The 18123-nt window shown below is 37.2% G+C and overlaps 1 protein-coding gene across 1 annotated transcript; it reads left to right on the top strand.

Moving 5' to 3' along the window:
* Positions 1-1034: 1034 nt before the first annotated feature.
* On the top strand, positions 1035-8200 carry ubiad1 (UbiA prenyltransferase domain containing 1). Its single transcript, XM_052562956.1, has 3 exons — positions 1035-1237; positions 2295-2850; positions 6898-8200. The coding sequence occupies exons 2-3, from the start codon at positions 2340-2342 to the stop codon at positions 7383-7385; spliced, it is 999 nt and encodes a 332-aa protein (XP_052418916.1). The 5' UTR covers positions 1035-1237; positions 2295-2339; the 3' UTR covers positions 7386-8200.
* Positions 8201-18123: the final 9923 nt, after the last annotated feature.

Below are 18123 nucleotides of genomic sequence, written 5' to 3'. Positions count from 1 at the left end.
GGTTAGCCGTGCAGCGTAAGATACCATGGCAACGAACACTGAGTAAAGCCGAGCTACTTTCATAGCACCTAAAACCCAGGGTTGGCGGAAACTAAGCTGAAACATAGCTGGCTAGCCACCTAATCCAGCTTCATGGTACAGGCCCATGGAGCTAAAGCTGATATTGATACTTGTTACACTGTCAGACATTTCAAATGTTTTTACAGTAACTTACTGGCAACATTGTTGAACTGTTTATGTTATTATTATTATTATTATAATTACTATTATTATTATTATTATGCAGTAAAGAGAAACAATTACGAATACAAAAACAGAATGAGAACAAAAGACAATGAAGGTTACATACACGAATACATGTTAACTTTAAAAATAGGAAGGATTCACTGTTCTGATGCACTTCTGCCATGTGTTTATGTATTAATATTACTATTTTTGTATTAAGATATGTTTATTGTATTATTTCGTGATTTGTGTGAAAGTGTAATGATTTAAGTTTTTAAGGTAAGTGGTTGCAATCAATCTATTATTTTATCTACTTTAAAATAAACAAATTTAGTTAACTAACTTTTTAAAATAAATTGATTGCAACAATTAAAATGTTTTAGTAAATTCAATGATTTTTTTTTTCTTAAATAGTCAAGTCAAATTTAGGACCGAATTTCAACAATAAAGTATAATTGAGAAAGAATATATATATATATATATATATATATATATATATATATATATATATATATATATATATATATATATATATATATATAAATAAAATATATATATATATATATATATATATATATATATATATATATATGGGGGGTTATACAAATTTTTGAATACAGTTTTTTTGTTTTTTGTTTGTTTGTTTTGTTTTGTCTTTACAATAAGCACAATCCCAACATAAGTGATTGATTGTTTCTTCAGACTGAAGACAAAATAATTGAGGAAAATACTATTATTAAATTTAGCAAGTTTGTTATTAACTAGGTAGCAATTATGGACTATGTAAATTACCTAGAGAGGTTTCTCGGGGGCGGAACGCGTGAAGTCGCTGCGCGTGTTTCCGCCCGAGCCGTTCTCGCGGGTGCGCTCTGTGGTGCTGGACGGAAATGGTGATGTGTGTCATTAAATGTTGTTAATGTCGTGTAAATATCGGCTCGACTGGACCCCGCGGGGATTTCTGTGATGAACGAGCGGCTCCTTGAGTAACTCCGGTGAAGTGTGTGCGGAGCAGGTATGATACATCCCCCACCCCTAGACACTTTGATAATCTCTAGTAATCTCTCTCACTAGCATTAGCCTGTAGCAGCCTGACTATCATCATCAGTGAGGAAACATATGAGAGAGAAACGCTTCATTGTGTCGATAATGCGGAATCTATACGTGTGTGTGTGTGTGTGTGTGTGTGTGTGTGTGTGTGTGTGTGTGTGTGTGTGTGTGTGTGTGTGTGTGTGTGTGTGTGTGAGAGTGTGTGTGTGAGAGTGTGTGTGAGAGTGTGTGACTGACTGTGTGTGTGTGTGTGTGTGAGAGTGTGTGTGAGAGAGCAGCTGAACATGTGATGATGATCAACAGGTGAGTGTTAGTTTACACGGTTATTAAAATTGAAAATCAAAGTTTTTATCATTTCATTACTTTTCATCTTTTCAACTGCTAGGGGTTTCTAAAACAGTGGCTCAGGAGCCAGGAGTCATAATCTAGTTTTCATTTAAATAATTTTTTTAATAATTTTCATTTTTTTGTAAACACTCATCTTTGCAAATTGAAATGTGCAAAAATCATATGTCTCCTGTTCACCAACAATTATTATTTTAAAATTAATTGCTTAACATCTGGAACATTACCCATGATGCATGTGCTGGAAATCACACCACTTAGAGTCCGGGCCTCTTTAGCTCCACTGCGGATGATGTGTATGTTTAGCAGTAAACTTAAAATATTGTATTTATTACAGGTAATGGTTATAACCAACAACTTTAAATAGTTTAATTTAACTCCATTGTTTTGATTCTGTAATTTGCAATGCTTCATGGTATTGTAGTTAGTTTACCTAATTATAGTATTTATAATCAATCATTTGTCTTTTTCTGTTTTTTTTTTTTTTTTTTACATTCGGTTTTTGCCTCAAATCAAAGTCTGCAATGTTCCGATCCGAAAACCGATCTAGGTGGCCCTAATGCTCTAGATATAGAAGCTTACACAAGTACGATGACTTTGCATCTGAGAAGCCTGGAAACAGTTTTCTGGTGTCGTTGTTTGCTGTTCTCATGATGTTTTTGTGTGTGATTGGACAGCTGCGTCCTCTGATCTCTCTGAAGCGCTTGTGGATTGAGCGGACGATGACCTCCAGCCTAAAGCAGACCGGCGGAGAATCCGGCTCGCTCGCTGGCTCTAACGGGCTGAATGGGACGAAGCCGTCGGAGGTGTCCCGGATGGCGCTGGGCGTTCAGGGCAAATGTGCGGCGTACGTGTTGGCCCTGCGGCCGTGGAGCTTCAGCGCCTCCCTCACCCCTGTGGCTCTGGGCAGCGCTCTGGCCTACAAGCTGGAAGGCTCGGTGGACCTCCTCGTCCTCCTGGTGTGTGCCGTGGCCGTGTTGGTGGTCCACGGGGCGGGGAACTTGGTGAACACCTACTATGACTTCTCCAAGGGAATCGATCACAAGAAGAGCGACGACAGGACTCTGGTGGATCAGATCCTGAAGCCGCAGGACGTGGTGATGTTCGGAGCAGCGCTGTACTCCGCAGGATGTCTCTGTGCCACGCTGCTCTACTTCCTGTCCAGCCTCAAACTAGAGCATCTGGCTCTCATTTATTTCGGAGGACTGTCCAGCTCTTTTTTGTACACTGGAGGTGAATATGCTATATGATTGGTTTTCATGCATTCGTTGAGGTTCGTACGGCGGTGTTTTAGTGCCACGTAAAAAAAAAAATCTAAGATCAAAGTGATAATAATTGAAGAATAAAGTCAAAGTTAGAAGAATTAAAGGATTAGTTCACCCAAAAAATTTAATTCTGTCATTAATTACTCACCCTTATGTCTTTCCAAACCCGTAAGACCTTTGTTCACCTTCAGAACACAACTCAAGATATTTTTATGAAGTCCGAGATCTCTCTGTCCCTCAACAAAGGATTTTCAAAGTCAAATCAGAATTCTTGAATCTTGCTGATATTCCACTAATAGTCGAATCATATGTTTGGGGGCGGGGCTAAATACATAATTACATAATTACTGATGCTAACACACAGGGAAAATGTGTAACAAATGCCTCGCAGATACAGACGGGGTAAATATTGTTTTTATGTTTTGATTAAAAGGTAGTTAACACTAAAAATGTTTACAATAGTGCTTTCATTGTGACCTTAGCCTAAAACGTTAGCAGTTAATGTTCTGCATTTCTGTTTTGAGCCGCACGCATCTATAGGGGTGGTTGGGTTTATTCATGCACTTTAAAATATTAATTTGAAGCTTCTTTCTTTCCAGATTCTTATTCACAGGTTTATCATAATAGGCTGCATATTAACTTACTGGGAGTAAACCGCAAGTTCAATGTGAAATCAGACATTTGAGCGCTCACATATAGTCAGAATGGCATAATCAGTAACAGCCCACGATTATTCGACTGTGAGATTGGTAGTCGAATCGAAGCATCGAATCGTCGACAATGTGGGGTCACCCCTAGTAACATTACATAACAGCAAGAAAACCATAATAACACCACTATTTGGAGAGTACCACAGAACGTAATCAGTAAACATACCAAAACACACTCATTACTCATTGAGAGAATAGGGACAACCCTTTTATACCGTACCCTGTGCACGCAGACCGTTTTTATTGGTCATTAAACTAGCAAACATGGAAACCTGGGCCGTGTGCTTTAGACCACGCACTTAAGATTGTTAAAATAGGGCCACTGATATCACATGGACTGTTTTACCCATGACCTTGCTGTGTTTCTGGATCCTGGTAGTTGTCTGCTGTCTATGGAGGGTCAGAGCTCTCAGATTTCATCAAAAATATCTTAATTTGTGTTTCTTAAGATGAACCAAGGTCTTACAGGTTTGGAACGAAATGAGGGTGAGTAATTAATGACAGAATTTCTATTTCTAAACTTAGTCGTATCATTTACAGCATTAAAGTTATCGGTTACGCTTTATTTTGGGAGTCCAATTTAGACATCAACTGTAAGTAACTTTGCGATTACATGATTTGAGGAAGTGAAATATTATTTCCAATCATTTACTCTTTTAGACACCATGAGTAAAACAGCTTGTGAATAGTCACTTAACGTCATATACCTCAGAAAAGACAATATGTTAAAGTCCAGCCTTTGAATGTTTTATTGTTGTTTTTGATTAAATACACATGAGGAATCAAAGGATGCACATAAGACATCCAATCAGAGTAGATCACTGTTAATCCCGCGCCCACGAGAGGTTTGTGTCAAAACACCAAACCAAAAACTGGGAGACGTAAGTGAAATCTGTGGCAATGAATTCAGAATCCACGATCAGCGAAAACTAATCTTTGAAAAACATTAACCAAGAATGAAGCACATTTGAAGAGCCTGTTAAATTTGTGCGACTGAGTTCATTTATTTTTATTTTCATTGAGTTAGGGTTAGGGTTTTGTAATTGGCATATTTTTGATAGTTTCTGAAAAAGTTACATTCAGTTTTATAAAGTTTTGTTCATTATTATTGAAACAAATGTAATTCCATACTAATCAGGGCCATTTGCATGTGCAATATAGGATATACTCTCAAAATATTATAACTTTAATTTCTACGACTTGATGATTTTACTTTTTTCTCATAATTGTAACGTGGCACTAACACGCTGTCATATAGGGCTGGGCAATATAGTGATTGATTTTTGTTGGCGATATAAAATTAAGATGCTTGTAAGGGATGTAATAGATTTACACATGAATCACACTTGTGTATTCCTGCTCCTGTCCAGTTCAGAGTGTGTGTGTACACTACAGCAGCGATCGTGCACTTTACAAAATCTATATTTCATAGAAATATGCAAGACATCCCAGATATCCCAGATCTGATAAATTGCCAGTATCTTATCATTGAGTTCATGTGCCCTGAAATGCCATGATTCAGAATAAAATAGTGTAAATTAATAATAAAAAAAAAAGAATTTTAAGCAGGAAAATTAAAACTTGCTGTCTGTTACATAATTGTAAAGTGTGAAGTATTAAAAGTCTAAATATGTAAATAAAGATCTATATAAAAAAAAAAATAATAATGATAAAATAAAAATTAAGAAAAAAAAAAAAAAAAACATAATTGTCCCAGCAGACAATCAAAGGCTCTACACACACACTCTTTGTCTTGCACAGGGACTTCTAGTTTCACATTTAATTACTATAGTGAAATATAATTATAATTAGATCATTTCGTATTTCAGTATGGTAGTGTAAATACATTAACGTTAGCTCTGAGCCACTTTAACCAGTCTGTGTCAGTGCATCTAAATGGGATTTTGTGAATATGAAACTTAGAAAACATTTCTGAGTTGAAGACCGTAGCCTTTTAATTTAAAATGGGTCTGCTTGTGCTTACAACAAACCTAGTTAAATGTAGTGAAGCAGGCAAAGTTCAGTGAAACACCAGCGCATGTGGAGCGTTTGAAGAAACCTGTTGGGATCTACACTATCATGAACAAAATTATCTTAAATGGACACCAGTAAACAAAGAGTCATTCAATTCATTTCAGTTGTCTGACATTATCAAGATGAATTAGTTCTGGCACAGTTTATTTCTGAATTCTTGTTATATTTGATTACCATTTTCTAAACTAGAGTGACTAATCTGTGATGTTGAAATGTGGAAGGTGTCTGAAAACATCTTGGTTTGACTGTATATTGCCCAGTCTGAGTTGAGGTTCTGCTTGTTTTGTGTGTTATTGGTCAGGGCCTGTATTCACAAAACATTATATCTTACCACCAAGAGTTCTCCTAAATGGCACTAAAAGTTTTTAGCTAAGAGTTTTCTCTTAAAACCTATTCACAAAGCTGCAGAGACAAACTTGTACTAAGGAATAGAATAGCTCAGAGTAAAGTGGGCGGGGCTGAGCTCATTGCTATGGATGATGTCAGCATAATTATTAATTATACACACAGTGATTGGCTGATAGTCTCTGTCAGAGATTTATTCATTGAAATATTGTAGAGCACAATTTTATGTTGCCATATTTGAAAAAAAGGTTTAAAAATAAAAATGTTAATTACCACAATCAAATACAGACTTTAAAATAGAGATTAAGTGTCAATAATTAAACGAGTATATATATTTAGCAAATAAACTAATATAATCAAAAGAGAATCTGGAGATGGGATAAACTCCGAAACCAAAGGGGTTAGTTTCTTAAAAAAAAAAAAAAAAAATTATCAAATATTTCTAAAATGTTTATATTCAAGAGTTACAGATTTGTGGTAACAGTATTTTAGGAGAGTTTGTGACTTAGTCTTAGTGACTAGGTCTCCACTGCTGCCAACCTTTTACAGATTTAGGAGTTTCTTTTAGCACTTAAAGACTTTGTGAAATTAAGTTAGAGCAAAAATTAGTTCCATTATTTTTAATATTTTCCCCTAAATCAGCAAGTTTTGAGCTACTACTAAAGATGTTTTGTGAATACAGGCCCAGCCAGGCATTTAAATTTAAATTAAATTAAAAATTGATGTATGCATTTAGCAGACACCTTTATCCAAAGTGACTTACAGTGCATTCAGGCTATCAGCTTTTACATATCATGTGTTCCTGGGGAATCGAACCCCCAACCTTGCGCTTGCTTGCTTGTTAAGCAGGGCTCTACCAGTTGAGCTACAGAAGCTATTTGTTCACCAGTGTTATTCCCTGACGTGTTCTTGCGCTTTAACCGCAGGCATCGGGCTGAAGTACGTAGCTCTGGGGGACGTGGTCATCCTCATCACCTTCGGTCCCCTGGCCGTGATGTTCGCTCACGCTGTGCAGGTGGGTTACCTGTCGGTGCTGCCGCTGGTGTACGCCGTGCCGCTAGCGCTCAACACCGAGGCTATCCTGCACAGCAACAACACGCGAGACATGGACTCGGACAAGCAGGCGGGCATCGTCACCCTGGCCATCCTGCTGGGGCCAGCGCTGTCCTACGTCATCTACAACCTGCTGCTGTTCGTGCCCTACCTGCTCTTCTGCATCCTGGCCACGCGCTACACCATCAGCATGGCTCTGCCGCTGCTCACGCTGCCCATGGCCTTCCCTCTGGAGAGACAGTTCCGCCGCCAGTGCTACGCCAAGATCCCGCAGAAGACGGCCAAGCTCAACCTGCTCATGGGACTCTTCTACGTGTTGGGCATTATACTGGCACCGCAGGGTAGCCTGCCCTTACTGTGAGAGAACTACTGATTTCTTATTTTAAAAACTTTCTGTTAGTGCTGTCAAATGATTAATCACAATTAATCTCATCCAAAATAAGTGTACATTTATATATCATATAAATTATAATAATATAAATATATAGATGTAAATATTTTTTAAACATATACATACATGCATGCATAATAAATATATATGTTATGTAAACAAAACATTTTATTTAGGGTGTGATCAATAGCCAGTAATCGTTTGACAGCAGAACTTTCTGTTTGTTTTAAACAACTCTAGATACTTTTGTATTTATAGCGGCAATGTTAATGGGAAGTACAGAGACTTTAATTTATTGTTTTTAATTTATGTTTTGGGAGTGGGCGAGTGCCCAGCACATCAGTATTGTCAAAACAGACCGATCTGGGAACGAAGAAGCCGATTGTATACAGTACATTTCCATAATAATAAATGGTTTACTAGTGAATTAAAGGTTTCCGATATATATACATTTAGGGCCTTTCTAATTGTTTGACAGCAGTATCCTCATGTTTTTATAAACATGGACAAATTATTTTTTAATGACGTTTTTGATGTACGTTTGATAAATCTTCCATGTCAAATCTCAAGTCCCAGCGTGGTGTTCAGCTGGTGAGTATTTCAGCGTTTAATAATTCTTTAGTTATAGTGCCATTGGCTTCGATGGGTTTTGCCAAATGAAACCTGAATCTGCCAGAACGGTGTATTTGAATAGAAATGCTTCTCAGTTTGATCTTCTGTATAGACATAAAGGACATAATTCAATGCCGTATTATCTTTCCAAAATAAAGAATATTCTAAATCAAGTATGTTTTCATTTATTATACTCCCGACTTCTCCATCATGACACACTGAGGACATTGCTTTTCTTGCTTTTTAAGTGTATGCATCAAAACTTTGGTGAGCACCATTTCAGTTATTATTTTCTGACAATAATACATATACATTGATACAGTAATTTTGAAGTGCAATCCATGCACCTGGTTTTCAGATAATCAGAACAACCTTAAAGTATATTTGTAGACAATACAGTTTGAAAATGTGTAGTAGTTGAGAATTATGCCTGTACGCACATCATCAATACAGTTCAACTAGATATTCAGTACAGTACAGACCAAAAGTTTGTAGAGTCACACTACTCAAGAGAATGAGGACTATGTGTTAAGTGTTAAAGGAGCCGTATGTAGGATTGTGGCCTAAACTCGTACTGCAATCACTATAAACACACTGTAGAGCGGTGTATCCCCTACCCCCTGACTCAAGGTTGCCAGATAATCTGCAGGATTCAGCAGAAACGTAGGCTGCTTCAATGAGCTTCCAATGGCAGGTGACGAACATAGACAGTAAAAGAAATGGACACAGCGACCCATTGGAACTCAATTGAGACAAGTGAAGCCCATTTTTAGCGTTTTTTTAGCACTTCCGTTTCTGACGCGCAGACTCAAACGAAGCTTGACGATGTCATCAACCTGTCTGACAGATGTAAATCTTCGAGTAGCTGTGCGTGCAAACTGCCATCGTTAATCTTGCAGAGACGGCGAGCTTGAGCGGGGAGTTCTTTGTCGTGAGTGAGCAGGAGTAAGTATTCTGATTAATTATTTTGTATAGTATTTTAAAATGTAACGCCAGTACGCCATATTAAGTTAATTGCCTGCGAGCTTCTCCTCCTGTCTGTACGGTAATGCGACAGAGAGCCGAGTGGTTATGACGCAATCGTTAGCCTATTTTTACAAAAACTGTTTCTACGGGGCCATAATGTAACATAGAAGGTAATGGAGCCCTTTATATATTGTCGTGTATCTTTAGAAATAAATAATGGACAAACGGAGTCTTTAAACGCCTCAGATGTAAAGTTATTCACTGTCAAAGTGACGCCAAAATGAATGGGAGTCAATGGGAATGCTAACGCAAGTGAAGTTCTGCTACAAGATGGTGGCACGCAGCCGACTTCAACTTCCGGTCGAGTTCCTTGCCGCCTGGTGACGAACAGACGTACACAGTAAGTTTTTCTGTTAATTATTTTTATGTTTCATGAGAGATATTTTGATAAGAAATTATGTATTTAAAAAATGTACTAATTGTCATTAGTTAAATATAATCGTAAAGATATATGCTCGTATGTGACAGTATAATCGAATCATTTTTACTGAGGTAACATTAGGCTACAGTCTCAATTACATTTCAAATTGCCATAATGGGCGTGCTAATGTTGTTTTCCTCAGCGTCTCAGCATAATGACAGAGAAACGGCCTCGTGTAATGCATTGCTAATGTTAGCATACATCCATGTGAGCTAACGTTATGTTACTTTGCACAAACATGCATAACTTTGTTAGTGATATAAGTATTTGAAATGAACATGATTTCTTAATGTCTAGTGACACATCAGGGCCATTTTATGATTAATTGAAATAGATTTCTTACATACAGCTCCTTTAAAGCAAAGATAAAAGGATATGGTGGGAAAATGTTAAATATTTAGTAAAAAAAATCACAATTAAGTATTGCAAATTAATACAGATATGTAAAAGGAAGAAGGAGAGAGAAATAATAGACAAATTGGAAAAGGAATTTAATGAGAATGGGAAAGATATACAAAAAATAAAAGAATTGGAGGAAATATTGAAAGAAATGGAAGAGAAAAAATATGAAGGTGCAAGACTAAGAAGTAAAGCTAAATATACTGTGGAGGGAGAAATATGTACAAAGTTTTTCTTTGATCTAGAAAAAATAAGAGGGAAAGCTGGAATGATTAAAGAAATAAGAGGAAAAAATGGTGTAGTGGTGGAAACAAATGAGGAAATATTAAAAGAAGTAAAGGCATATTATGAGAACCTGTTTAGTACTGAGGGGTTGAGGGAAGAAGAGAAATTTGAGTTACTAAATCAGATAAAAACAACAGTAGGAGAAGTAGACAAAAAAGAGTGTGATGAAGAGATAAGAGAAGAAGAGATAAAAAGAGCAATAAGTGAATTAAACAAAAATAAAAGTCCAGGTATAGATGGTTTGGGGAGTGAATTTTATATCGTTTTTAAAGATTTTTTAACCAGTATTTTAAAAGAAGTATATGAAGATATTTTTCAGAAAGAGGAAATGAATCAGAGAATGGGGATGGGATTATTAAAGTTGATATATAAAAGAAAAGGAGATAAAGTAGACTTAAACAATTATAGACCAATTACAATGCTGAATACAGATCTTAAAATTTTAACAAATGTTTTAGCTAACAGATTGAAAGAGGTAATGCCAACTATAATTGAAACAAATCAAGTGTATGGAGTAAAAGGAAAAGATATAGCGGATACAACTTTAAGTATAATAGATAGAATAAGATAAGAAAAAAAGAAAAAAGGATATGTTATTAGTTTGGATTTTGAAAAGGCCTTTGATAGAGTGGAGCATGATTATTTATTTGGAATTTTAAGAAGGTACAGGTTTGGGGAAAATTTTATCAAGTGGATTACAATTTTATACAGGGGAGCAATAACAAGAATACAGTGTAACGGTTTTTAACTGAATGTTTTAAAATTACTAGGTCAATAAGACAAGGATGTCCTTTATCAGCGCTTTTATATTCTTTAGTTGCAGAACCATTGGGATTAGCTGTTAAAATAGATGAAGACATAAGAGGGATAAACATTGAAGGAAGTGGGGGAAATGAAAAAATATTTCAATATGCAGACGATACAACAATAATAGTTAAGGATATGGAATGGAAGTAGTACAGATGTTTTGTAGGAGATCAGGAGGTAAGATAAATGAAGAAAAAAACAACATGTGAGATTTGGAGGAGTGACTGTTTTAACGGATTATTTTCATTTTAAAGAAACAAAAGAAATAAGGGTTTTAGGTGTTCTAATGGGAAAAGACGAAAGGAATGTTAAAGAAAAAATGTGGGAAGAAATAGTAGGAGGAATTGAAAGAAGGTTACATTTTTGGAAATTGAGGACTTTAAGTGTAAAAGGGAAGGTTTTAATTTTAAATGTGTTAATGGTGTCAAAGTTGTGGTATGTTTTATATGTGACTGCTCTGCCAATGTGGGTGGAGAAAAGGTTAAAAAATGTTTTTTAGATTTTTTATGGAATGGTAAACCGTCAAGAATTGCAGATAGTACATTAATAGGAGAGGCAGGGAAAGGAGGGATGGGATTAATTGATGTTGAACAGAGAAAAAATAGCTTAAGAGTTAAAATAGTAAAAAAATATCTAGATGATGGTCACAAAACTGCATGGAAAAAGACAATGGAGTATTTTTTAAACAAATGTGGGGATTTTAACACGGGGGATGGAATTTTATGGATGAAAACTAAGAATTGGATGACAGAAAGATTACCAGAGTTTTATAGAGAAATGTTTAGTGCCTGGGGAAAATTTTTAGATAGACTTCAGTATGATCCACATGGGAGAGAAAACATTTTAAATCAACCTCTGTTTTTAAACCAAAACATTTTAAAACAAGACAAAGAAATGTTTTTAAAGAAATGGTTGGATGTGGGGATAACAAGAGTGAGAGATGTTTTGTATGAATTTAAAGAAGGGTTTTTACCGACACAATTTATTGTAGATGCAATGGAGGAGGCAAAAGAGGATTACAGTGAACAAGAAATAAAAAATAAATATGAAATCATTAAAAATGCAATACCTAAAGAGTGGATTAAAAGAATAGAAAGGATGGAAGGAGAACCCAAAGAGAAATGTATTAATGTTAAAAAAACTGTATGATTTTAAGGAATGTACTGTGAAAATGATTTATTGTGCTTTTAGAGATGATGTTTTTAAAGAGCCGATTGTAAATGGATACTGGGTGCAGAAATTCAAAGATTTAAAAAAAGAGTGTATATGGAGAAACATGACGGGGAAATGTGTGGAAACAAAGCTGGAATGTTTGGAGTATTTTATAAGGCATAAAGTGGTTTTTACTGATGTTATTTTAAATAAAATAGGAATGGAAGAAAATGCTCTGTGTAAAGTGTGCCAGGAAGAGGAAGAGGGGATTTTATATGTTTTTCATATGTTTTTACATTGTAGAGAGCTAGAGAACTTTTTAAGGAAATGTAAATGTTTAATTAAAGATGTGACTGAGGAGTGGGATGAAAATGTGATGGAATGGAACAGAGTTGTGATGTTTGGTTGGGAAGAAAAGTGTAAAAACAAAAGTTTCATTAATCTGTGTGTAATGCTAATGAAAAGTGCAATATGGGACAGAAGAACTCTGGCTAAAAAGGAAAAAATTGTGTTGGATGTTTGGAGTGTGTTTAAAAGAAAAACAGAATTATATATTGAAAGACTGTATGTGTACTTTAAAGTGTGAATATGTTAGACTCTTTTTATGATGTTTTTACCCCAAAGGTTTGTTGTGTTTTAAACGATTTGATGTGGAAGTTGCCAGAAAGTAGAGTTTTTTTAAATTATCGATGTAAAGGAAAGAGGTGTAATGTAGAGATGTGTAAAGACGATGTTCTGTATTTTCTATTGATTTTGTTTAATCTATTGTATTTTATTGATTTAAATTTCTTAATAAATAAAAATAATAAATAAAAAAAGGCTATGCCCGATCTCGTCAGCTAAGCAGGTTTGGGGCAAACTGGCGATCCTCGGCCCATCTTTGCTCCTGAAGGATTAGACCTTTCTTGGATGCTGCTTTTGTACCAAATCATAATCACAATCACCTGTGGACATCACCTGTTTCAAATCACATCATTATTTAACCATTTTACCTCATTACTAGCCCTAAATTGCTCCTGTCCCAACTTTTTTTGAAATGTGTTGCAGGTCTGAATGACAGGAAAGGATGCATATTTACAAATGACATAGTCAAAGTAAATTTAGAAATCACTTCTTTCTTTTTTTATTTGCGTTTTCCATACTGTCCCAACTTTTTCTGATTTGGGGTTGTAGACGGAAGGAAATGGAAGAGATTAAGAAGCAATGCAAAATATACAGTGAAGGGGGAAAAGTGCAGAGAAAAGTGCAACTTTTTTTTCTTTTATCGAGAGAAGAGGAAAAGCAGACATGATTAAAGAAATAAGGGGCAAAAACGGGAGAATAGTAGGAAATTTTGGAAGAAATAAAATCATACTATGAAAACTTATTCTGTACAGAGTGGAATTACTGAAGCAAATAAAAGCCAGAGTAGAAGAAGTGGATAAAAAAAGTGTGTGATGATGAAGTAAGAGAAGAAGAAATAAGAAGAGCAATAATTGGATTAAACAAAAGAAAAAGTCCGCAATAGATGGGTTGGGGAGTGATTTTTACATTGTTTTAGAAGATTTTTCAAACTGTATCTTGAAGTATTTGAGGAGATTTTTAGGAAAGGTGAGATGAACTAAATGATGGGAATGGGATTAATGAAGCTGATATATAAAGGGAAAGGAGACAAAGTGGAGTTAAAGAACTATAGGCCTATAACAATGCTTAACACTGATCTGAAGATTAAAAGAAGTGATGCCCAGTATAATCGAAACAAACCAAGCATACAGTATTAAAGGAACAGACATTGCAGATAAAACAATGAGCATAAAATATACTATAAGATATATTAATGAAAAGAAGAAAGATGGTTTTATAATCAGTTTGGACTTTGAGAAGGCTTTTGAAAGAGTAGAGCTTGGGGTTCTAAAGAGTTGGTTTTGGAGGGAATTTTATTAAATGGGTTAAGATTTTTTATAAAGGTGCTGTAACGAGAGTAAAATGTAATGGGTTTTTAAAAGAGTATTTTAAATTAACGAGATCAGTTAGACAGGGTTGCCCATTGTTGGCCCTTTTATATGCTTTAGTCGCAGAACCACTGGGATTAATGATAGAACATGGAAGGGAGAATAAAAGAGATAGGCCTAGAGAGAGGAGAGAATAAAATATTTCAATTCACTGACGATACTACACTAATGCTACAAGATCTGTCGAATGTAGGGGAAGCAAAAAAATCGCAGGGGATCAGGGGCTAAAGTGAATGAGGATAAAAAGGTATATATAAGATTTGGGGGAACTGAGGTTTTAACTGGGCACTTTAATTTTACAGAAATTAATGGAATAAAAATTGTAGGTGTTTTAACAGGGAAGGATGAAACCAAAGCTGAAGGAACAGCTTACCACCTGAACAACAGTGAGGCCAGACGGGAACTGGACATATTCGTTAATAACAAGCGTCTTGAGTTCCAGCAAGCCCCACGGTACCTTGGCGTACGCCTGGATAGATCTCTAACATTCAAACAACACCTTGAAGAAGTGACGGCCAAAGTGTCATCAAGGGTGGCAATAATTCGACGTCTCGCTGGTACTAGCTGGGGTGCAACTGCCAAGGTGCTTTGAATATCAACAGTAGCTCTCGTCTTCTCCACAGCTGAATACTGTGCCCCAGCCTGGTGCAGAAGCCCACACGCCAGGAAAGTCGACACTGCCCTTCGGACTATAACTGGCTGCCTGAATTCTACCCCTGTCTACCATCTGCCAACACTAGCAGGAATTGCCCCGGCCGGCCTCCGACGAGAGGCTGCTACCCTCGCTCTTGCAAGGAAAGCCCAAAGATGCAACTGGAATATCCTGCACAATACCACCACAACAGCACTGCCTCCTCATAGACTGAAGTCCCGCCACCCGTACAACAAGGCGGCACAAGTCCTGCTCAGGTCCATCCCTGAGGACCTGTCTACAGAGGCATGGCTCGCGGCAGCTTGGAAGCAGGAGTGGGAGTCAGCAGGACCCTCACGAATCCACCGTTACATCTTTGACCCTGGAGGCGGTCTTGAAGGAGAGGATCTGCCACGTCGGCAATGGACTCTGCTAAACCGCCTGCGAACTGGGGTGGGACGTTACAAAGCATCGATGAGGAAGTGGGGCCTGGAGGACAGAGCAGTGTGTGAGTGTGTGGAGCCAGAGCAGACCGCTGAGCACATAATCACAACCTGTCCACTGTATAAACCACCTTCGGAGGCCGGCCTCTTCGACGTGGGACCTGAGATGAGAACGTGGCTGAGTTCTACTGAGCTGGACATTTGATGACGACACACGAAAGAAGAAGGAACTATATGGGAGGAGATTTTGGGAGGTTGAAGTTTTGGAAATGAATGTCCTTAACTTTGGAGGGGAGGGTTTTAATTTTAAATGTTTTAATGGTTTCTCAGTTATGGCATCTCTCGATGGCGCCGCACACGGCTGCTTCAGTGCTTGGCTCTCCAGTGTTTGTAGTGTTTTTGTTAGTTTTTCCTGTTTTTTGTTTCACCAGGGACGAACTGCTGAACATTTGGCAGAGCACAGCACAAGATCTTTTACCAGATTTCAGTTATTCAGACGTTTTACTGAACGTATTGTCTGAGGAGCAGCAGCGCTGATCAAATGCTATAGGACTCGCAGACGGGGGAAGTGAGCTTGTCAGACTAACGCCGTGGCCTAGCATCCATCTGGCAAATCTCCGCTCTCTACCTAAAAAAAAAAGACAACCTCCTTCTGCTCTCTTGGACAAATAAGGATTTCTCACACTCTGCTGCTCTGTGTTTCACGGAAACCTTGCTGAATGATGCCATACTGGACAGCGTATCAACATGGATATTAAAATCACCAACTATTAAAACTTTATCTGCAGCCAGTACTAACTCAGGTGTAAAATCACCAAACTCTTTAATAAAGTCTGTATGGTGCCCTGGTGGCCTGTATACAGTAGCCAGTACAAACATAACAGGGGATTTATCATTAACATTGGTTTCTCTGGATAATGTTATATGAAGCACCATTACTTAAATATAAATTGAAACAACACCTCCCCCTTTGCCTTTTAAACGCGGCTCATGTTTATAACAGTAATCTTGGGGGGTGGACTCATTTAAAATAATGTAATCATCAGGTTTTAGCCAAGTTTCTGTCAAACAGAGCACATCTATATTATGATGAGTGATCATATTATTTAACAAAAAGAGTCATCTCTCAGGACCTGGAGTGGGACATTCACATTGACTCCATTGTTAAAAAGGCCAGCTTCGCCAGCTTAGGACGTTTAACCTGCCACAGGAGCTGCTGAAACAGTTCTACTCCACCATCATTGAGTCTGTACTGTGTACTTCTATAACTGTCTGGTTTGGCTCAGCAACAAAATCAGACATCAGAAGACTACAGAGAACTGTTCGGACTGCTGAAAGGATTATTGGTGCTCCCCTGCCCACCCTTCAAGAACTGTATACATCCATAGTGAGGAAAAGGGCTCAGAAAATCACTCTGGATCCCACACATCCAAGTTGCTCCATCCATTTTTTTTTTTTTTTTTTCCCTGCTCCTCCCCGTTCCGGTGGATGGCAACAGGCCATAAAATAAAAACCAAACACAAACTAAAACCCAGACCTGGTCCTCTCTCGTCCTTCACTGTCTCCTCCGTGGGACTCGAGACCGGTGGGACGAGCAGGTGTCGCTCATCTCCAATCACTCCACCGGCCTCGCTCCTGCTCCCACGTCTCTCGGCCCCGTCCCACTCGCCACAGAGGGAATCACGAAAGTCAGAGGTGTTTTATACGAATTCAAAGAGGGGTTTTCACCATTGCAATACATTGTGGATGTGATGGAGGAGTCAAAGGAGGATTATAGCAGACAAGAGATTACAAACAATATGATTAATAAAATTAAAATTAATAATGATAAAATCAAATCACTCAAATCAAACAGGATTTCTTTTACAAAAGTGACAACCTAAGAAAGCAAAGTAAACGGTCTCTCAGTTGTAGGTTGCATGACACCTAGCGGTGGATGCAAGTAAAACAGTACCTCATTTTTTTTTTCTTTTCACCTGAAATTCATGCAATTAACATGTTTTTGACAAATATTTTGATTTGTTTGTGGTCTATATATCCTGCATCAAAATGAGGTTTGCAATGATGCGCCCGAAGGCACTGGTTGAAGACCCAGTCAGTGACGTCACGATATGCTAATTTGTTTAAATTCATACCTACGTCATTGCCATCACCAAAATTGTACTTTTTTTTTTTTTTTTTTTACATTGAAACTTATATTATTACAAATAATATTGAAGGCCTATATTATTACAAATATATTATTATTACAAATATTTGGATCGTCCCTTATTCTGTCCCTCATTTTCTTTTATTTTTTGATCAAGGTTTCTTTTATTTTCAAAGATAACAAACAAAAGATAAACAATATTCACATGAAACAGTCAAGTCTAGTTCCTGTAAATACAAACAACCCAAACAGCTCCCCAATGCTCGCCACCCACATGTACTGGACCCCAACAAATTACCATGCAACCAGACATACTCAGATATGAGTCTGCAGATTCATACATATATAATTACAATATCTAAATAAAATAAAATGACATCATCCATAAATAAAAAAATAAAAATAAAAAAATACATACACATATGCATTGCACACACAATTGGGTTACATAGACATGTTGATAGCTGCCGTGCCTTCTACAAAGGAGATAAAAGGCTGCCAGATTGTATAGAATTTTCTAGTGGACCCTCTTACAGTGTATCTAATTTTTTCTAAGTGAACATAACTCATAACCTCCCTAATCCATTGGCCATATGTTGGGGGGAGAGCATCTTTCCATTTGAAAAGAATAAGCCTCCTAGCCAACAAAGAGCAGAAGGCCATCATATTTAGGTGGCGCCCAGAAAAGGCGGCATCTACCGGAGCCACACCAAACAATGAACTCAAAGGAGATGGTTGTATTGTTCTTCCACATATTTCAGAAAATGCCTCAAAGATGGACTGCCAAAAATT

Source organism: Carassius gibelio, chromosome B8, assembly GCF_023724105.1.
Source record: "Carassius gibelio isolate Cgi1373 ecotype wild population from Czech Republic chromosome B8, carGib1.2-hapl.c, whole genome shotgun sequence".
NCBI classification, from domain to species: domain Eukaryota; kingdom Metazoa; phylum Chordata; class Actinopteri; order Cypriniformes; family Cyprinidae; genus Carassius; species Carassius gibelio.
Note: the sequence above shows the minus strand (reverse complement) of the source record. Positions and strands in the feature narration are given on the sequence as shown.